Source organism: Oncorhynchus masou, chromosome 30 (assembly GCF_036934945.1).
Source record: "Oncorhynchus masou masou isolate Uvic2021 chromosome 30, UVic_Omas_1.1, whole genome shotgun sequence".
NCBI lineage: Eukaryota > Metazoa > Chordata > Actinopteri > Salmoniformes > Salmonidae > Oncorhynchus > Oncorhynchus masou.
The window spans coordinates 45,879,401-45,902,986 of NC_088241.1; the positions used below are offsets into that span (position 1 = coordinate 45,879,401).

The 23,586-nt window shown below is 44.6% G+C and overlaps 1 protein-coding gene across 1 annotated transcript in view; it reads left to right on the plus strand.

Moving 5' to 3' along the window:
- The window catches only part of adarb2 (adenosine deaminase RNA specific B2 (inactive)), a 248,732-nt gene extending 228,091 nt beyond the window's left edge, over positions 1 to 20,641 (plus strand). Inside the window, exons 8-10 of the mRNA XM_064949117.1 lie at positions 11,273 to 11,454; positions 18,708 to 18,892; positions 19,864 to 20,641. Coding sequence (XP_064805189.1) covers positions 11,273 to 11,454; positions 18,708 to 18,892; positions 19,864 to 20,040 — 544 coding nt within the window. The 3' untranslated portion in view covers positions 20,041 to 20,641. The remainder of the gene's footprint in view (positions 1 to 11,272; positions 11,455 to 18,707; positions 18,893 to 19,863) is intronic.
- The last annotated feature ends 2,945 nt before the right edge of the window (positions 20,642 to 23,586 follow it).

Consider the following 23,586-nt stretch of genomic DNA (forward strand, 5'->3'; position numbering starts at 1 on the left):
ATCACCTCACCACCAGTATAGTACTGCAGTATCTCACCACCAGTGTAGTACTACATTATCTCACCACCAGTATAGTATCATCTCACAACCAGTATAGTATTGCAGTATCTCAACACCAGTATCATATCATCTCACCACCAGAAAAGTATCATCTCACCACAAGCATTTCGCTACACTCGCATTAACATCTGCTAACCATGTGTATGTGACAAATAAAATTTGATTTGATGATTTGATTTGATTTAGTATCATCTCACCACCAATATAGTACTACATTCTCACCACCAGTATAGTACTACATTATCTCACCACCAGTATAGGACTACATTATCTCACCACCAGTATAGTATCATCTCACCACCAGTATAGTATCATCTCACCACCAGTTTAGTACTACATTATCTCACCACCAGTATAGTACTACATTATCTCACCACCAGTATAGTATCATCTCACCACCAGTATAGTATCATCTCACCATCCATATAGTAACATCTCACCACCAATATAGTAACATCTCACCACCAGTATAGTATCATCTCACCACCAGTATAGTCTCATCTCACCACCAGTATAGTCTCAACTCACCACCCGTATAGTAACATCTCACCACCAAAATAGTATCATCTCACCACCAGTATAGTACTACATTATCTCACCACCAGTAAAGGCCTATCTCACCACCAGGATAGCACTGCAGTATCTCACCACCAGTATAGTATCATCTCACCACCAGTATAGTCTCATCTCACCACCCGTATAGTAACATCTCACCACCAAAATAGTATCATCTCACCACCAGTATAGTACTACATTATCTCACCACCAGTATAGTACTATCTCACCATCAGTATATTACAACCTCACCACCAGTATAGTACTAGCTCACCAACAGTATAGGCCTATCTCACTACCAATATACTACTACTACAGTATCTCACCACCAATATAGTACTTTCTCAACACCGGTGTAGTACTATCTCACTACCAGTATAGTACTTTCTCACCACCAGTATAGTACTTTCTCACCACCAGTATAGGACTATCTCACCATTGGTATAGTACTACAGTATCTCACCACCAGTATAGTACTACATTATCTCACCGGTATATTACTGTCTCACCACCAGTATAGGACAATCTCACCACCAGTATAGAACTATCACACCACCAGTATAGGAATATCTCACCACCAGTATATTACCATCTCACCCCCAGTATAGGCCTATCTCACCACCAGTATAGTACTTTCTCAACACCAGTATAGGACACCAATATAGTGTCCTATACTGTGTCACCACCAATATAGTACCAATATAGTGTCACCACCAATATAGTATTCTCACCACCAGTATAGTACTACATTATCTCACCACCAGTAAAGGCCTATCTCACCACCAGTATATTACTATCTCACCACCAGTATATTACTATCTCACCACCAGTATAGGACAATCCCACCACCAGTATGTTACTATCTCACCACCAGTATATTACTATCTCACCACCAGTATATTACTATCTCACCACCAGTATATTACTATCTCACCACCAGTATAGGACAATCCCACCACCAGTATATTACTATCTCACCACCAGTATAGTACTTTCTCAACACCGGTATATTACTATCTCACCAACAGTATAAGACTATCTCACCACCAGTATATAACTATCTCTCCACCAGTATATTACTATCTCACCACCAGTATAGAACTATCTCACCACCGGTATAGTACTTTCTCAACACTGGTATAGTACTATCTCACCACCAGTATAGGCCTATCTCACCACCAGTATAGGCCTATCTCACCACCAGTATAGGCCTATCTCACCACCAGTATAGGACTATCTCACCATTGGTATAGTACTACAGTATCTCACCACCAGTATAGTCTCATCTCACCACCCGTATAGTAACATCTCACCACCAAAATAGTATCATCTCACCACCAGTATAGTACTACATTATCTCACCACCAGTAAAGGCCTATCTCACCACCAGGATAGCACTGCAGTATCTCACCACCAGTGTCGTCTCATCTCACCACCCGTATAGTAACTTCTCACCACCAATATAGTATTCTCACCACCAGTATAATACTACATTATCTCACCACCAGTAAAGGCCTATCTCACCACCAGTATAGTACTACAGCATCCCGCCACCAGTATAGTACTATCTCACCATCAGTATATTACAACCTCACCACCAGTATAGTACTAGCTCACCAACAGTATAGGCCAATCTCACTACCAATATACTACTACTACATTATCTCACCACGAATATGGTACTTTCTCAACCCCGGTGTAGGACTATCTCACCACCAGTATAGTATCATCTCACCACCAGTATAGTATCATCTCACCACCAGTATAGTACTGCAGTATCTCACCACCAGTATAGTAACATCTCACCACCAATATAGTAACATCTCACCACCAATATAGTAACATCTCACCACCAGTATAGTATCATCTCACCATCTGTATAGTATCATCTCACCACCAGTATAGTCTCATCTCACCACCCGTATAGTAACATCTCACCACCAAAATAGTATCATCTCACCACCAGTATAGTACTACATTATCTCACCACCAGTAAAGGCCTATCTCACCACCAGTATAGTACTACAGCATCCCACCACCAGTATAGTACTATCTCACTATCCGTATATTACAATCTCATCACCAGTATAGTACTTGCTCACCAACAGTATAGGCCTATCTCACTACCAATATACTACTACTACAGTATCTCACCACCAATATAGTACTTTCTCAACACCGGTGTAGTACTATCTCACCACCAGTATAAGACTTTCTCACCACCAGTATAGTACTTTCTCAACACTGGTTTAGGCCTATCTCACCACCAGTATAAGACTATCTCACCACCAGTATAGTACTTTCTCAACACCAGTATAGGACACCAATATAGTGTCCTATACTGTGTCACCACCAATATAGTACCAATATAGTGTCACCACCAATATAGTATTCTCACCACCAGTATAGTACTACATTATCTCACCACCAGTATAGGCCTATCTCACCACCAGTATAGGCCTATCTCACCACCAGTATATTACAATCTCACCACCAGTATTGAACTATCTCACCAGCAGCACAGGACAATCCCACCACCAGTATATTACTATCTCACCACCAGTATAGTACTGCAGTATCTCACCACCAGTATAGTACTATCTCACCACCAGTATAGTACTGCAGTATCTCACCACCAGTATATTACTATCTCACCACCAGTATATTACTATCTCACCACCAGTATAGTACTGCAGTATCTCACCACCAGTATATTACTATCTCACCACCAGTATATTACTATCCCACCACCAGTATATTACTATCTCACCACCAGTATATTACTATCTCACCACCAGTATATTACTATCTCACCACCAGTATAGTACTGCAGTATCTCACCACCAGTATATTACTATCTCACCACCAGTATAGTACTGCAGTATCTCACCACCAGTATAGTACTATCTCACCACCAGTATAGTACTGCAGTACCTCACCACCAGTATATTACTATCTCACCACCAGTATATTACTATCTCACCACCAGTATAGTACTTTCTCAACACCGGTATAGGACTATCTCACCACCAGTATAGTATCATCTCACCACCAGTATATTACTATCTCACCACCAGTATATTACTATCTCACCACCAGTATATTACTATCTCACCACCAGTATAGTACTGCAGTATCTCACCACCAGTATATTACTATCTCACCACCAGTATAGTACTGCAGTATCTCACCACCAGTATAGTACTATCTCACCACCAGTATAGTACTGCAGTACCTCACCACCAGTATATTACTATCTCACCACCAGTATATTACTATCTCACCACCAGTATAGTACTTTCTCAACACCGGTATAGGACTATCTCACCACCAGTATAGTATCATCTCACCACCAGTATATTACTATCTCACCACCAGTATATTACTATCTCACCACCAGTATATTACTATCTCACCACCAGTATAGTACTGCAGTATCTCACCACCAGTATATTACTATCTCACCACCAGTATAGTACTGCAGTATCTCACCACCAGTATAGTACTATCTCACCACCAGTATAGTACTGCAGTACCTCACCACCAGTATATTACTATCTCACCACCAGTATATTACTATCTCACCACCAGTATATTACTATCTCACCACCAGTATATTACTATCTCACCACCAGTATATTACTATCCCACCACCAGTATATTACTATCTCACCACCAGTATATTACTATCTCACCACCAGTATATTACTATCTCACCACCAGTATAGTACTGCAGTACCTCACCACCAGTATATTACTATCTCACCACCAGTATAGTACTTTCTCAACACCGGTATAGGACTATCTCACCACCAGTATAGTATCATCTCACCACCAGTATAGTACTGCAGTATCTCACCACCAGTATAGTAACATCTCACCACCAATATAGTATCATCTCACCACCACTATAGTACTGCAGTATCTCACCACCAGTATAGTATCATCTCACCACCAGTATAGTACTGCAGTATCTCACCACCAGTATAGTAACATCTCACCACCAGTATAGTAACATCTCACCACCAGTATAGTAACATCTCACCACCAGTATAGTAACATCTCACCACCAGTATAGTACTGCAGTATCTCACCACCAGTATAGTAACATCTCACCACCAGTATAGTATCATCTCACCATCCGTATAGTAACATCTCACCACCAATATAGTACTTTCTCAACACCGGTATAGGCCTATCTCACCACCAGTATAGGACAATCCCACCACCAGTATATTACTATCTCTCCACCAGTATATTACTATCTCACCACCAGTATAGAACTATCTCACCGCCAGTGTAGAACTATCACACCACCAGTATATTACTATCTCACCACCAGTATATTACTATCTCACCACCAGTATAGAACTATCTCTCCACCAGTATAGGACAATCTCACCACCAGTATATTACTATCTCACCACCAGTATATTACTATCTCACCACCACTATAGTCCTTTCTCACGACCAGTATATTACTATCTCACCACCACTATAGTCCTTTCTCGCCACCAGTATATAACTATCTCTCCACCAGTATATTACTATCTCACCGCCAGTATAGAACTATCACACCACCAGTATATTACTATCTCACCACCAGTATATTACTATCTCACCACCACTATAGTCCTTTCTCACGACCAGTATATTACTATCTCACCACCACTATAGTCCTTTCTCGCCACCAGTATATAACTATCTCTCCACCAGTATATTACTATCTCACCGCCAGTATAGAACTATCACACCACCAGTATATTACTATCTCACCACCAGTATATTACTATCTCACCACCAGTATAGAACTATCTCTCCACCAGTATAGGACTATCTCACCACCAGTATATTACTATCTCACCACCAGTATAGTGCTATCTCTCTACTAGTATATTACTATCTCACTACCAGCACAGGACAATCTCACCACCAGTATATTACTATCTCACCACCAGTAAAGGCCTATCTCACCACCAGTATAGTACTACAGCATCCCGCCACCAGTATAGTACTATCTCACCATCAGTATATTACAACCTCACCACCAGTATAGTACTAGCTCACCAACAGTATAGGCCAATCTCACTACCAATATACTACTACTACATTATCTCACCACCAATATGGTACTTTCTCAACCCCGGTGTAGGACTATCTCACCACCAGTATAGTATCATCTCACCACCAGTATAGTATCATCTCACCACCAGTATAGTACTGCAGTATCTCACCACCAGTATAGTAACATCTCACCACCAATATAGTAACATCTCACCACCAATATAGTAACATCTCACCACCAGTATAGTATCATCTCACCATCTGTATAGTATCATCTCACCACCAGTATAGTCTCATCTCACCACCCGTATAGTAACATCTCACCACCAAAATAGTATCATCTCACCACCAGTATAGTACTACATTATCTCACCACCAGTAAAGGCCTATCTCACCACCAGTATAGTACTACAGCATCCCACCACCAGTATAGTACTATCTCACTATCCGTATATTACAATCTCATCACCAGTATAGTACTTGCTCACCAACAGTATAGGCCTATCTCACTACCAATATACTACTACTACAGTATCTCACCACCAATATAGTACTTTCTCAACACCGGTGTAGTACTATCTCACCACCAGTATAAGACTTTCTCACCACCAGTATAGTACTTTCTCAACACTGGTTTAGGCCTATCTCACCACCAGTATAAGACTATCTCACCACCAGTATAGTACTTTCTCAACACCAGTATAGGACACCAATATAGTGTCCTATACTGTGTCACCACCAATATAGTACCAATATAGTGTCACCACCAATATAGTATTCTCACCACCAGTATAGTACTACATTATCTCACCACCAGTATAGGCCTATCTCACCACCAGTATAGGCCTATCTCACCACCAGTATATTACAATCTCACCACCAGTATTGAACTATCTCACCAGCAGCACAGGACAATCCCACCACCAGTATATTACTATCTCACCACCAGTATAGTACTGCAGTATCTCACCACCAGTATAGTACTATCTCACCACCAGTATAGTACTGCAGTATCTCACCACCAGTATATTACTATCTCACCACCAGTATATTACTATCTCACCACCAGTATAGTACTGCAGTATCTCACCACCAGTATATTACTATCTCACCACCAGTATATTACTATCTCACCACCAGTATATTACTATCTCACCACCAGTATATTACTATCCCACCACCAGTATATTACTATCTCACCACCAGTATATTACTATCTCACCACCAGTATATTACTATCTCACCACCAGTATAGTACTGCAGTATCTCACCACCAGTATATTACTATCTCACCACCAGTATAGTACTGCAGTATCTCACCACCAGTATATTACTATCTCACCACCAGTATAGTACTGCAGTATCTCACCACCAGTATAGTACTATCTCACCACCAGTATAGTACTGCAGTACCTCACCACCAGTATATTACTATCTCACCACCAGTATATTACTATCTCACCACCAGTATAGTACTTTCTCAACACCGGTATAGGACTATCTCACCACCAGTATAGTATCATCTCACCACCAGTATAGTACTGCAGTATCTCACCACCAGTATAGTAACATCTCACCACCAATATAGTATCATCTCACCACCACTATAGTACTGCAGTATCTCACCACCAGTATAGTATCATCTCACCACCAGTATAGTACTGCAGTATCTCACCACCAGTATAGTAACATCTCACCACCAGTATAGTAACATCTCACCACCAGTATAGTAACATCTCACCACCAGTATAGTAACATCTCACCACCAGTATAGTACTGCAGTATCTCACCACCAGTATAGTAACATCTCACCACCAGTATAGTATCATCTCACCATCCGTATAGTAACATCTCACCACCAATATAGTACTTTCTCAACACCGGTATAGGCCTATCTCACCACCAGTATAGGACAATCCCACCACCAGTATAGAACTATCTCACCACCGGTATAGAACTATCTCACCACCAGTATAGAACTATCTCTCCACCAGTATAGAACTATCTCACCGCCAGTGTAGAACTATCACACCACCAGTATATTACTATCTCACCACCAGTATATTACTATCTCACCACCAGTATAGAACTATCTCTCCACCAGTATAGGACAATCTCACCACCAGTATATTACTATCTCACCACCAGTATATTACTATCTCACCACCAGTATAGGACAATCACACCACCAGTATATTACTATCTCACCACCAGTATATTACTATCTCACCACCACTATAGTCCTTTCTCACGACCAGTATATTACTATCTCACCACCACTATAGTCCTTTCTTGCCACCAGTATATAACTATTTCTCCACCAGTATATTACTATCTCACCGCCAGTATAGAACTATCACACCACCAGTATATTACTATCTCACCACCAGTATAGAACTATCTCTCCACCAGTATAAGACAATCTCACCACCAGTATAGAACTATCTCTCCACCAGTATAGGACTATCTCACCACCAGTATATTACTATCTCACCACCAGTATAGTGCTATCTCTCTACTAGTATATTACTATCTCACTACCAGCACAGGACAATCTCACCACCAGTATATTACTATCTCACCACCAGTATAGAACCATCTCTCCACCAGTGTATTACTATCTCACCACCAGTATAGGCCTATCTCAACACCCGTATAGTACTTTCTCCAACACCGGTATAAGACTCTTTCGGTATAATCTCACCATCGGTATAGTACTACAGTATCTCACCACCGTATAGGCCTATCTTACCACCAATATATTACAATCTCACCAACAGTATAGGGCAATCTCACCACCAGTATATTACTATCTCACCACCAGTATATTACTCTCTCACCACCAGTATATTACTATCTCACCCCCAGTATAGTACTATCTCACCACCAGTATATTACTCTCTCACCACCAGTATATTACTCTCTCACCACCAGTATATTACTCTCTCACCACCAGTATATTACTCTCTCACCACCAGTATATTACTCTCTCACCACCAGTATATTACTCTCTCACCACCAGTATATTACTCTCTCACCACCAGTATATTACTCTCTCACCACCAGTATATTACTCTCTCACCACCAGTATATTACTCTCTCACCACCAGTATAGAACTATCTCTCCACCAGTATAAGACAATCTCACCACCAGTATATTACTATCTCACCACCAGTATAGAACTATCTCTCCACCAGTATAAGACAATCTCACCACCAGTATATTACTATCTCACCACCAGTATATTACTATCTCACCCCCAGTATAGTGCTATCTCTCCACCAGTATATTTCTATCTCACCACCAGTATAGGACAATCTCTCCACCAGTATATTACTATCTCACCACCAGTATAGAACCATCTCTCCACCAGTGTATTACTATCTCACCACCAGTATAGGCCTATCTCAACACCAGTATTGTACTTTCTCCAACACCGGTATAAGACTCTTTCACCACCAGTATGGAACTATCTCTCCACCAGTATAAGACAATCTCACCACCAGTATATTACTATCTCACCACCAGTATATTACTATCTCACCCCCAGTATAGTGCTATCTCTCCACCAGTATATTTCTGTCTCACCACCAGTATAGGACAATCTCTCCACCAGTATATTACTATCTCACCACCAGTATAGAACCATCTCTCCACCAGTGTATTACTATCTCACCACCAGTATAGGCCTATCTCAACACCAGTATTGTACTTTCTCCAACACCGGTATAAGACTCTTTCACCACCAGTATGGAACTATCTCACCATCGGTATAGGCCTATCTTACCACCAATATATTACTATCTCACCAACAGTATAGGGCAATCTCACCACCAGTATATTACTCTCTCACCACCAGTATATTACTATCTCACCACCGGTATAGTACTATCTCACCACCGGTATAGTACTATCTCACCACCGGTATATTACTATCTCACCACCAGTATATTACTATCTCACCACCGGTATAGTACTATCTCACCACCAGTATATTACTATCTCACCACCGGTATAGTACTCTCTCACCACCAGTATATTACTCTCTCACCACCAGTATATTACTATCTCACCCCCGGTATAGTACTATCTCACCCCCAGTATATTACTCTCTCACCCCCAGTATAGTACTATCTCACCTCCAGTATAGTACTTTCTCACAGCCAGTATAGTACTATCTCACCCCCAGTATAGTACTTTCTCACCAACAGTAGAGGCCTATGTCACCACCAATATCTCACCACCACAACTCTGTGCAACAGATGCAGACAGGATTAGAGCTTTATTGATTATGTGTCACTCGTGGATCTTCCTAAACAAACTCAGAGGTGATTGCCCTTGTACCTAGTCCTCGAGAAAGAAAAGCACACCTGTAAGCACAAACCCGCTTGAAGTGCATTAACCCTGATGTCAATGTTGAATATATGAATGATAATATCTGGGTGGCTGTAATGAGTGATAATGCTCTGACCTTTGTTGAGTGTGTGTGTGTGTCACCATTTGTTCCCTATCTTGTCACGTCCTTTGGCCAGATAATGATCAGATTGTCTCTGTTCATCACTGATTCTCCTTCTGTCTCCCCTCTCTCCTCTCTCTCTTTTCTCCCCTCTCTTTATCTTCTCCCATCTCCCCTCTCCTCTCTTTTCTCCCCTTTCTCCTCTCCTCCATCTTCTCCCATCTCCCCTCTCCTCTCTTTTATCCCCTTTCTCCTCTCCTCCATCTTCTCCCATCTCCCCTCTCCTCTCTTTTCTCCCCTTTCTCCTCTCCTCTATCTTCTCCCATCTCCCCTCTCCTCTCTTTTCTCCCCTTTCTCCTCTCCTCCATCTTCTCCCATCTCCCCTCTCCTCTCTTTTCTCCCCTTTCTCCTCTCCTCCATCTTCTCCCATCTCCCCTCTCCTCTCTTTTCTCCCCTTTCTCCTCTCCTCCATCTTCTCCCCTCTCCTCTCTTTTCTCCCCTTTCTCCTCTCCTCTATCTTCTCCCATCTCCCCTCTCCTCTCTTTTCTCCCCTTTCTCCTCTCCTCTATCTTCTCCCCTCTCCTCTCTTTTCTCCCCTTTCTCCTCTCCTCCATCTTCTCCCATCTCCCCTCCTCTCCTTTCTCCCCTTTCGCCTCTCCTCCAACTTCTCCCCTCTCCTCTCTTTTCTCCCCTTTCTCCTCTCCTCCATCTTCTCCCATCTCCCCTCCTCTCCTTTCTCCCCTTTCGCCTCTCCTCCAACTTCTCCCATCTTCCCTCTCCTCTTTTCTCCCCTTTCACTTCTTCTCTATCTTCTCCCATCTCTCCTCCCCTCTCTTTTCTCCCCTCTCTCCTCTCCTCTATATTCTCCCATCTCTCCTCCTCTATCTTCTCCCACCTCCCCTCCCCTCTCTTTTCTCCCCTTTCTCCTCTCCTCTATCTACTCCCATCTCCCCTCTCCTCTCTTTTCTCCCCTTTCTCCTCTCCTCTATCTTCTCCCATCTCCCCTCCCCTCTCTTTTCTCCCCTTTCTCCGTATTCTCTTCACCTTTCCCCTCTTTCCTCCTCTCTCCTATTCTCTCTCCCCCTCTCTCTCTCTCCTCGCTCTCTCTCTCATCTCCCCCCTCTCCTTTCCTGTAGATGGAACGTCCTGGGACTGCAGGGGGCATTGTTGAGTCACTTTGTGGAGCCGGTGTACCTCCACAGTCTGACGGTGGGCAGCCTCAGACACCCGGGTCACTTCAACAGGGTGATGAGTCAGAGACTGGAGTGCCTCGGACCGCTGCCTGCCACTTACAGACGCAACCAGCCTCTTCTTAGTGGTAAGAGACACAGACAGACAGACAGACAGACAGACAGACAGACAGACAGACAGACAATGCAACGCTATACAAAATGTATCATGATGATAGTTTTAACTTTGGATATGTTTTTGGATAACAGTGTGTTCACCCTCCATACACACTGAGGTAGGTCGTGTACATTACTCATGAAGGACATTTTCCCCTCTCTAAAGATCCCCAGTGCCACAGAACTCTGGGTAATTAGGTGTCATAAGGATGAATATTTTTACAGCTCCATCATCATCAGGGGTGATTATTGTACAGAAGGACCTTTAGTGATGATGGGCATAATGAATTTATCATTGAACAACCAAGAACACTGTAGAGTCACTTGGAAGTTGCCTGAAGTATTAAGTTAGGTACTGAAGACCGTCCCCACGTAAAGGACATCGTATGTCTCCATAAGATAATTGCTCCTTCTGCTCGAAATGTGAATGTTTTGCTCAAAGGTTGACATAAATTCTTTGAGAAATGTTTCTCTTTCATTTCATCGTTGTTGACAAAGGGCAGAATGGTGACCTTTACCTTGGACAAGCAAACCCTCAAAACAAAACAGACGTGGCCACAGACATCTGCCACAAGCATTCTGCCTGTCAATCTAGACATCCTTCTGAGTGCGTTTCAAGGTATATTAGTCCTATGTACAGGATACGCATGGTATACACCGTCCAACCAAGTGCTTACTTGCAGGTGCCTTCTCGACAGTGCAACAACAATAAGAAATAAGAAAAGATAAGAATATGAACATAAAGTAGAAAGCAGAATAAAAGTAGAATAAACCAGAGCGGGTCCGGATACAGAATTCTAAATAATGTCACAGGTTTGGGTCAGATCTGTTATGATTGTCACGGGCCAATTGTGACTGACTGATCCGAACGTAGTCGAGAGAGAGAGAGAGATATTTGATCATTTATGCTACTGCTCTTGCTTTTCGCGAGAGTGGAGTGTGGCTGCTTGTAGCTTGTTGTTAGCCAATCATAAGTCATCAAAGCGGCAATAGGCTACAGTCATAGAGCCTCCGTGTGTGGCAAAAGTTAGGAGATATCTCATCAATGGAAGATGGAATTAAAATGAAGGAGAAGGATAGGCTACAACGACCAAGAGCCAACAGGTAGGCTGCGACTTAATATTCTGAATGGAGTTGTTGTTATTTGTAACTGTAGGATGAGAAATTGCATGCACTGCAGCCTCAATTAGCCTAGCTAGCTAACGTTAGCTATTTTAACTAGCTTCTCCCGGTTTGATGCAATCAAGACAGATACAAAGTCATAATATTTTAAGCTACTTTATTAACTGGTGCAGATAAAGCGTGAGAGGAGGGAGAGAGGTGTGAGGGAGGGGCTGTACTGTGAGCGAGTGACATGGAGCAGGGAGGGAGAGACGAGAGACTGCAACCAACCAATTGACTCGCGTAGACTAATAGGTGCCATAGCTAGGTTACTTATCATCAAACATTATTTTTTCTGCTGCTTCCCTCACTCGGATCAGACCTGGTCTGGATCCGACCATGTCTACGTACGGAATGGGTCTAGTTGTTCTCTGGTCCGTTCGGAAAGGGTCTCTATATTTAAAAAAAAATGTATTTATGCAGATCGGGTCCTGGTGGGAAAGCCCCAGGTCCCCTTCAACTTTTTGGACCCGTGAAGACCTCAAGTTGGAGCGGTAGGCAAATTGGAGTGGGTCCAGTGTGCCTGGCATGCTGGCCCTGATGTGGGCAATGACCAGACTCTCGAAGCACTTCATGATGACCGAGGTCATTTGGGAATGTCACTTTGTTTTTCTTGGGCCCTGGGACAGTGTTGGTTTCCTAAAGTAGGTGGGGACTCCAGCCTGGGACGGGGACAAGTTGAAGAGGTCCGAGAAGATACCCGCCAGCTGGTTAGCACACATGCTGAGGATGCAGCCAGGGACACCATCTGGGCCAGCGGCTTTGTATTCACTTTTTTGAGAGTTTATCTCACGTCTACCTCTGAGGGTGAAAGCACCTGGTCATCTGGAGCAGCGAGAGTCTTCCTGGATGGATCAGTATTGTCTGCCTCGAAGAAAGCATAGAAGGTGTTAATCTTGTCTGGGAGGAAGGCTTCAATGGGCACCGACTGCTGGTTCTTGCCGGTTCCTGTTCGACTTATGGCGATTAAGAAGAGGAAGGAAATGGGGACTCCATGCTAGGCTGAAAAGATGGGCCTTCACGGCCTCCTCTTCCTAGCATCCTGATGACTAATGTCCAAACGCTGGAAAATAAACTTTGTAAACTGGCTTAAATCGCAGACGGACATCAGGGAATGCTACGTCTATGTGTTTACTGGGACGTGGCTTTGTGTGTGTGTGCGTGCCTGCATGCGTGCGTGCGTGCGTGTATCTTTGCTGTCTGAACCATGGAACCAGTAGAGGACAGGGGGAGGGCTGGGGGAGGAGGAGAGGAGAGGGGGTCATTGGAGAGATGGCCCTACTCCAAATCAATGTAATCACAGCTCTTATCAGACAACCATTCATTGTGGAGGAGGGAGTGAGCAAAGAGGAGGTGGACGGAGAGGGGGAGAGAGAGGGGGAGCGCGAGAGAGAGAGAGGGAGGGATGGATGGTTCATTCCATTCACTCCCAGGGCCCATGCTCTCTCTCCTCCTCCACCCTCCCTCCACCTTTTCATTCATCCTGCCCTGATGAGATCCTCCACCATTGTGTCTGGGCCTCTTGTTCAGGGAAATGGCTGGGTTATTTTAAGTCCTGTCATATGAAAGGCTCTGGCTCTGACTGACTTCCCCAGGAGCTCTTATCACTGCCAACCAAATGACTCCACCTGCAGCAGAGAGCAGAGGGGACTAAATACATCAATGAGGTTGTCCTTCAAAAAGTCACCTGGATTTAACCAAACCGGGAGACACCACACTGGAGACACGGCCTGGAGTTACTTTTACTATTAGAGAGCGTTTACATTGTATCCTGCTTTGCCAGTGCTGCCTTTAGCCTCAATCACATTTAAGACTTTTCAATTGACATTTGTTCTTGGATGTGGTGTGGTCTAATAAAGTGTTGTCCCCTCCACCCTCACGGTCCTAAATTGCATGTATCCTGCATTGCCGGTACTGACTTTCGGTCTTGCTCACATTTTTGACTTTTCAGTTGTCCACTCAATATTAATGCCACGTGTGCGTGCATGGCTCTAAGCAGTGGCCACAGAAATGGTTCTTGAAGTAATTGTAGCGTTAGTGATGGTGGGTTTTTGATATGAATATTTAAATTTTCCAGCTATTATAATTACTATACATCACATAACCACAGGTTTGAATTGGTCTACTTCATGAGCTACCTGCAGAGCACTAACTAGAATAGAGAAACTGATCAAGACTTCACAGAAAAATCTAATTGGCTATTACAGAGACACACGAGTCAAGTCGATTGAAGGGATCAAATGAGGCATGAATAGAGGCAGTGTGATAGAGGGAGAGAGATGGAGAAAGAGGGGGAGACAGGAGAGGGAGAGGAGGGAGACAGGAGGGAGAGAGGGAGAGGAAGGAGACAGGAGAGGGAGAAAGAGAGAGAGAGAGAGAGAGGGGGGGGAGACAGGAGAAAGAGAGAGCAAGAGGGGGGGGTCTTTTGTTCAAAGAGGTGTGTCTCTGTAAGAGAAAGGAGGGATGATAATAAGGACTGGTGATTGTTATGTCAGCAGGCAATTCATTCCAGCTCTGAAAAGCTATAGAAAAGAAGGAAGAGAGGAATGAAAGACTGGTGAATGGAAGAGTGAAGATGGGAGGATGGGGGAATGAGTCTGCCACAGAGAAAGATGATCACTGAGAATATGTGTTAAATCTATTTTGTGTTATATCTCAAAATGCATGGCTTTGTTTCCATACAATTATATGACCAAGTCCTTTTTCTTAAGGTATCTTCATCAAAACTGATCCATCTACTAACTACTGCAATAGTAATAGCATGATTAATTACGAGCGATTCGATCATATCATTAATATGGACACTTGTCCAGACTTAAACATTTTATTCAAATGGAGATATATTATGGGTGCATCGTACTTTGCATGAGTTCTTAGTTACCCCGTGTCAAGGTAAACATTCCTACTTGTATTTTCTACTTTGTTTCCACCGGTGCATAACTACATTATAATTAGTGTTGATGTCTTGACAATGCTGCTGGAGTGTGTATGTTTTTTCAGCTGCACTCGGCAGGGGCGCTAATTCCCTGTGTCCGTAGGGGGGGACTGGTTGTCACTTCTCTTGTTCTGTAACACTGGGTGCTAATTCATTGTACATGAAGTCTAGTGGCTGAGTCTCCTCTCCTCCTCCCATCCTCCTCCTCTTCCTCCTCCTCCTCTTTGCCCTTCTTCTCCCCTCACCATCCTCCTTTCTCAAAATCCTCCTCTTCCCCTCATCTCTTTCTCATTCCAATTTCCTCCTCGCCACCTATCCTCCACCTCTCCCCCTAGCCTCCACTGCTTTTCGTGCAGAGTGCTATCGGAGCGCTAGGCTAGCTAATTGGATATGAGAGGCTGTGTCTGATTGAGGAGTCCAGTGAGGGACCTCAGTATCTCAGGCACAGTGTTTACCACAGAGATAGTGAAGCTTCAAACGCCCACGTTACATTATCCACATCAACACGTTTCCCTTTAATGAAATGCACACTCACATGCTTGATAGACCCTCGGTCTTTCGTTTTCTTTCACTCTGTCTTTTCTCTCTCTTTCTTCCCCCGCTGTTTCCTATCCCTGTCTCTCCCTCTCTCTCTCTCACCCTAGTGTCTCCCTGTCTCTCTCTCTCTCTCACCCTAGTGTCTCCCTGTCTCTCTCTCTCACCCTAGTGTCTCCCTGTCTCTCTCTCTCTCTCTCACCCTAGTGTCTCCCTGTCTCTCTCTCTCTCTCTCACCCTAGTGTCTCCCTGTCTCCCTCTCTCTCTCTCACCCTAGTGTCTCCCTGTCTCCCTCTCTCTCTCTCACCCTAGTGTCTCCCTGTCTCTCTCTCTCTCTCTCACCCTAGTGTCTCCCTGTCTCCCTCTCTCTCTCTCACCCTAGTGTCTCCCTGTCTCCCTCTCTCTCTCTCACCCTAGTGTCTCCCTGTCTCTCTCTCTCTCTCTCACCCTAGTGTCTCCCTGTCTCCCTCTCTCTCTCTCACCCTAGTGTCTCCCTGTCTCTCTCTCTCTCTCTCACCCTAGTGTCTCCCTGTCTCCCTCTCTCTCTCACCCTAGTGTCTCCCTGTCTCCCTCTCTCTCTCTCACCCTAGTGTCTCCCTGTCTCTCTCTCTCTCTCTCACCCTAGTGTCTCCCTGTCTCCCTCTCTCTCTCTCACCCTAGTGTCTCCCTGTCTCTCTCTCTCTCTCTCTCACCCTAGTGTCTCCCTGTCTCCCTCTCTCTCTCTCACCCTAGTGTCTCCCTGTCTCCCTCTCTCTCTCTCACCCTAGTGTCTCCCTGTCTCCCTCTCTCTCTCTCTCACCCTAGTGTCTCCCTGTCTCCCTCTCTCTCTCTCACCCTAGTGTCTCCCTGTCTCCCTCTCTCTCTCTCTCACCCTAGTGTCTCCCTGTCTCCCTCTCTCTCTCTCTCTCTCACCCTAGTGTCTCCCTGTCTCCCTCTCTCTCTCTCACCCTAGTGTCTCCCTGTCTCCCTCTCTCTCTCACCCTAGTGTCTCCCTGTCTCCCTCTCTCTCTCTCACCCTAGTGTCTCCCTGTCTCCCTCTCTCTCTCTCACCCTAGTGTCTCCCTGTCTCCCTCTCTCTCTCTCACCCTAGTGTCTCCCTGTCTCTCCCTCTCTCTCTCTCACCCTAGTGTCTCCCTGTCTCTCCCTCTCTCTCTCACCCTAGTGTCTCCCTGTCTCCCTCTCTCTCTCTCACCCTAGTGTCTCCCTGTCTCCCTCTCTCTCTCTCACCCTAGTGTCTCCCTGTCTCTCCCTCTCTCTCTCACCCTAGTGTCTCCCTGTCTCCCTCTCTCTCTCTCACCCTAGTGTCTCCCTGTCTCCCTCTCTCTCTCTCACCCTAGTGTCTCCCTGTCTCCCGCTCTCTCTTCCGATCCCTCCCTCCCTCCCTCCCGTCTTCTCTCCCTCTCCCCCCAGTGTCTGTAACTGCTCTCTGAGGAGAGGGGCTGGGGTATAAACAGCTTGGAGATAGAGAACCAGGTTGACTAAGCTTTTGCACCACTGCAAACGTTGCATCTGTTCTTTGCTAGAGGGAGTTAACCACAAAAAAAGTGAAAATGAAAAGCAAATTAAAGTATAAAGTTCAGGTTCAGGTGAAACAAACATACAGTAATTTCATGTTTCAGCTGTTTTTTGTCCTTCAGTTGTTGCATTAGTGTAAAAGTGTAGCAAACATGTGCCTTGTCCTCTATTGAACAAGACGGTCCCCTGTCCCCAAGTGTCTAATCTCCCGTGGACAGGCTTCATAAACAGTACCGTAGATCTGTCATGATACAACGGGATGCAAGAGATAACCAGCAGTATTAGTTACGACGCTTGGGTTTTTCGTCACTGGTTATTTGGACAAATCACAATTTCGCAGGTGTTAGCATCTTTTGAATTTCAGAAGGGCAGGGTACTTTTGGCCCATAGACTTGCCCGTAACTTGCAAAGAGAGAGGGTGGAGCACTTCATTCCAGTTCCGATCCTCGTTTTATCTCTTCTCAACGTGTATGGATCCAGAACTTAAAGGTAGACTTAGTGATATGACGTAGATGCAGAAAGTAAACAGCATAGTGGGTCAATTTCCGCAACAACAGCGTTGAAGCGCGGGGCTCAACTTCTCTGCTGTTTTGGTCCTGTGGCTCCCACGCTGTAACAGCGTGAAGCAATACCTGGGGCGGCAGTGCAGCCTAGTGGTTAGAGCATTGGACTAGTAACCGAAAGGTTGCAAGTTCAAATCCCCGAGCTGACAAGGTACAAAATCTGTCTTTCTGCCCCTGAACAGGCAGTTAACCCACTGTTCCTAGGCTGTCATTGAAAATAAGAATTTGTTCTTAACTGACTTGCCTAGTAAAATAAAGGTAAAAAAAATCAAATAAATACCATGCACCGACTGTGTGACCGACGTGTTGGATCTCACTCATCTCAATATCTGCGGTGCTGCTTGTGGCAACATCATTTCGCTGAGTCTACCTTTAAATCGAGCATCTAACCAATTACGCAAGTCTTTAGTTCTGGGTTAACCGGGATTACCCTGTGTCTAATATGACTAAAAGCTTAAGCAATCACACACATTCTAAAAAGAAAAAATACATTTCTTTTCCCTGTGCATCCCTGCAGGTCTGAGTGTCAGCGGTGAGTGTCGTCAGCCGGGGAAGTCTCTGTGTGTCAGTGTGAACTGGACTTGTGGGGACGGTCAGCTGGAGGTGGTCAACGCGGCTACGGGACGTAAGAGGGACTCTGGGACGCCATCAAGGCTCTGCAAGCACGCTCTGTTCACCCGCTGGGCAAGGCTGTACCGCAAAGTGAGTACTGCAGACAGAAACACGTACACACTATGAACTATGTCACAATGAGTACAGATGTTCGATCTTAATTCGATCAGTCTGTTGTTGAGAATGTTCGAGGTTTAAAAATGTTTCTGAAGTCTGAAAGGCTTCTAAGGTGTAATTTCCACTTTAAAATGTCAGACATGATTTCCCCTAATGAATAAAGGGAACAATCACAATTTTGAAAATTATAATCCATAAATTATATTCGACATAAGAATTCCCACGTCATGTTGCTGCAGGATTATTTTTCTGCTGTGAGAAACTGGTCAAATGAAGATAGTATATCTGTACACGGGCATAAAACAAATGTCATACCATGCCTTTAATAGCGACTAACCAAGCTTCCGGTGAGTAGTATGGAGCCACTTGACGTCTCTGTGTGTCCAGCAACAGCTGCCACAGTACTCTAAAGCAGCTTACCCCCCTTTTACACAATAGCAGCCTATTATTTTAGAACAAACACAAAGCGCAGTTTAATTTTCATTATGAAAATCTATGTAAATGCCTGCAACACCCAAATGGTGGCAGTTAAATTATAATGATTATATAACCATAATTATTTGGAGAAGCACTTGAGGACCGCCGCCCTTGGAAATTGGTCCCCGCGCGCAGTAAGGCATGCAACAGCAGACACAGTAATCTCCAAAGAAACTTAGTGACTTGACTGTGCCTACGTCCCCTCTCTCGCCTCGCCTAGCGGCTGCTCCTCTTCTCTTTCTGCCTGCGCAACAAAGGAAATGCACAAAAGCACAGAGAATGTTCAATTGCTTGTGAAATTTAAATGGGGAGATTACACAGCTGTTGAAGTTCCCCGTTTGTGCCGGCTCATTAGTTTTGTTTTGCTCTCTATCTCTCTTACCCTAACCCTCTACCCCGTCTTTTTCTCCCTCTCTCTTCCTCGCTCCATCTTTATTTCTCTCCCTCCTTCTCCCTTCTCTCTCCAGTTGAGTATCCATGCTTCCGGGCCCGTGGACCAGCCACTGATGTACTGTGAGGCCAAGATGGCTGCCGGCTCTTACCAGACTGCCAAACAGCAGTGGCTCAGATCGCTACAGGAGACAGGCCTGGGAAACTGGGTGAAGAAACCTCCAGAGCAGGAGAGCTTCCTGCTCCAGGACTAAGACATTTCACTCCATTCCAGCCATTATTATTCACACGTACACCAGCTTCCTGTGGTGTGCGTGTCCGTGTTCATCCGTCCGTTTGCGTGTCTGCAGAAGGAGCATGTGGCAGTTGGTTTTATTGTTGTCCGTTGACTTTGGTTTGCTCTACAAGCCTCCATCTCCTCCTCGGCAAAAGCCACCTTTGATGTTGGTCGTTCAAGTTCCACCAACAACAAAAAAAAGAACAAAAAAAATGAAAACGGGAATGAAAGAAAGTGGGTTTGATCGGACCTCTCCTTCATTATCCCGCTGGTCCCTGGTTGTCATGTCAAAGCTGGGGAGAAGGCAGGGAAGAAGGCAGGGTAACCTTGGTCAATGTGAAAGGCTGCCGCTATCTTGTCATCAGCCATTTGGGGGCGGCGGTGCGCCTGGAGAGCTCCAGCGGGATGGGGGACAGGGCCAGCCAATTACAGAGCCTGTCATTGTGACGTGTGATGGACAGAGAGATGGAGAAAGAGAAAAGGACCACAGAGAACCAGATAGACAACTCACCGTTCCACACACACACGCCCTCTTGCCACAGGCCTCGTTCACATATATCTCACCTTTCTCTCTCCCTTTTCACAGCATCTCTTTGTCTGTCCATCTCCTCCTTTTTCTCTATCACTTCATCTTTCGACCCCCTTTCTATCCCTCTGTTCCTCTCTGCCACCATCAACCCCCTCTCCTTCAGCGATCTCATTCTCTCCTCCTCTCTCCCCTCTCTCTCTCGCCTCCTCTCCATCTCTCTCCGCTCGCTCTCACGAAGCTAGAGGTTCTGACGTGGCCACGACAGGTTAATTCCACCTGCTCTTAGTGGCACAAAGGGAATAGAGGAGAATGGAGGTGATAGCAACATAACTGCTGCCATTAGCCCACACTGGGGTTCCCCTTTCAGATAGAACACCACAGCCATCTTAGCTTCTTTAATACCTGTCATTAACGCTCTGAGTTGATTTCACCTTTTTACCTTTGTAGTCAGGTCTCTCGCTGTGATTGGAAGGGCACAGTTTTTTACACGTTTCTTTTTTTTTTACCACTGACAGGTTGATTATAAAGGAGGGTTGATTAACGCACAATAGAGCAGTCGTGAGCCTGACTTGTTAGCTGCGCTGACTTTGAGCTGGTGTTAAAAGGGTTGTGACCGGGTTGTGACCAACCTGCTACAGTGGTTTGGTTGACGAGCGATTACCTGCAATGACGGGGAGGACACAGAATGGACTGACATTCAGTCGTCAATGGGAGAAACACAATAAATACAACCCTACTTAACAAAATGCATTTTGGTGTTTAGATGCGGAGTCATTCACTCTCTATTGGCCCTGCTCTATAGCCCAGGTGCTGGGTGGTAGCGAGAGACCGCTCTCTTATTTTGTTTCACATCCTCACGACTCCCCAAGACAGTCTGTAAAGGTTCAGAACGCTGGAACACACTACACACTCTCTGTAAAACACTGACTTCTCAACCCTGGCCATGTTTGTCCACGTTGGCCCCCCTTACTTTATGTTTGTGTTCATTTCAAATGTCCTATTTTCACCCCCTGTTTAATCGTGAAAATATGCTTTATTTTAGTATTACAAGTATTGTCAAATCATTTCAAATCATCAGGTCAAGGTTTTGTTTTTACATGTGTGATGTACCAATGTAGGAATAAGTTAACGTTACATGCATACATTATCGTCATGTTGTTTAAATCCTCCCACCTTACTCTGACCCTTTCTTTGGAGTTCACGAAGAGAACAGTCCAGGCTATTATATTAAACACAGTAACAGTGCCACCTAGTGGTCATAGTTCTTATGTGTCAGTGTTGTTGCTTGTCCATCACTCTCCTCTGCCTCAGATCCCATTTTGGTAGTGTGTAAGGTCCACTGGGCAGGTAGACTGTAGGAAATGTTGTCACTGTTCCACCGGACAAGAACGTGGATCGTCATTATCATCAAAGTGGGATATTGTTTTTTTCAATTGGAAAAGTTCCAAAATAGCAGGAGCAGGTGTTTAAGTTTTTATAAAATCCTCCCTGTCCCCGTTAGTAGAGATACAGGGGAAGTTGTTCTCTTTTATAAAGAGAACCCACCCTGTGTGTTTGTCAAGTCTAGTATGACCCCAATCAGAGATCACTAGATGCATGTCATACATACATAAACACAGTGCACATCAGGGTTGGGGTAAATTCCATTTAAATGCATTGACTGAATTGAAATGGCATTGACCCTAACCCTGGTACACATAGGACATTATGTGGAGTGATAAAATGAACCATGAATAAATTCAAACTCTTTTTGTCATCTTCATACACATACATGTGCTGTAAAGAATAGTCTTAACTAGTTTTCCCTCTGAAAGTTCATCTTGTACATATTTCTCTTTTATTTTCTAATTCGCTCTATTATTAAATGTAGAGGAACATTTTGTTGGAAGCTTGTGGTATGTTTTACCAGTTATTTTTCATAGTCATTCAATTAGTCAAACATACACTATATATACAAAAGTATGTGGACACCCCTTCAAATGAGTGGATTTGGATATTTCAGCCACACCTGTTGCCGACAGGTGTATGAATTCGAGCACAAAGCCATGCAATCTCCATAGACAAACATTGGCAGTAGAATAGCCTTACTGAAGAGCTCAGTGACTTCTAATGTGGCACCATCATAGGATGCCACCTTTCCAACAAGTCGTTTCGTCAAATGTCTGCCCTGCTAGAGCTGCCCAGTCAACTGTAAGTGCTGTTATTGTGAAGTGGAAACATCTAGGAGCAACAACGGTTCAGCTGTGAAGTGGTAGGCCACACAAGCTCACAGAATAGAACCGCCAAGTGCTGAAGCGTGTAGCGCGGTAAAAATCATCTGTCCTCGGTTGCAACACTTACTACCGAGTTCCAAACGGCCTCTCGAAGCAACGTCAGCACAATAACTGTTCATTGGGAGCCTCATGAAATGGGTTTCCATGGCCGAGCAGCTGCACACAAGCCTAAGATCACAATGCGCAATGACAAGCGTCAGCTGGAGAGGTGTAAAGCTCGCTGCCATTGGACTTTGGAGCAGTGGAAACACGTTCTCTGGATTGATGAATTCCGCTTCACCATCTGGCAGTCCAACAAACGAATCTAGGTTTGGCAGATGCCAGGAGAACGCTACCTGCCCCACTGCATAGTGCCAACTGCAAAGTTTGGTGGAGGAAGAATAATGGTTCGGGCTAGGCCCCTTTGTTACAGTGAAGGGGAATCTTAACGCTACAGCATACAATGACATTCTAAATGATTATGTGCTTCGAACTTTGGGGCAACAGTTTGGGAAAGGCCCTTTCCTGTTTCAGCATGACAATGCCCCCGTGCACAAAGTGAGGTCAATACAGAAATGGTTTGTCGAATTTGGTGTGGAAGAACTTGACTGGCCTGCACAGAGCACTGACCTTAACCCCATTGAACACCTTTTGGATCAATGGGATGAATTGGAATGCCGACTGCGAGCCAGGCCTAATTGTCCAACCTTACTAATGCTCTTGTGGTTAAATGGAAGCAAGT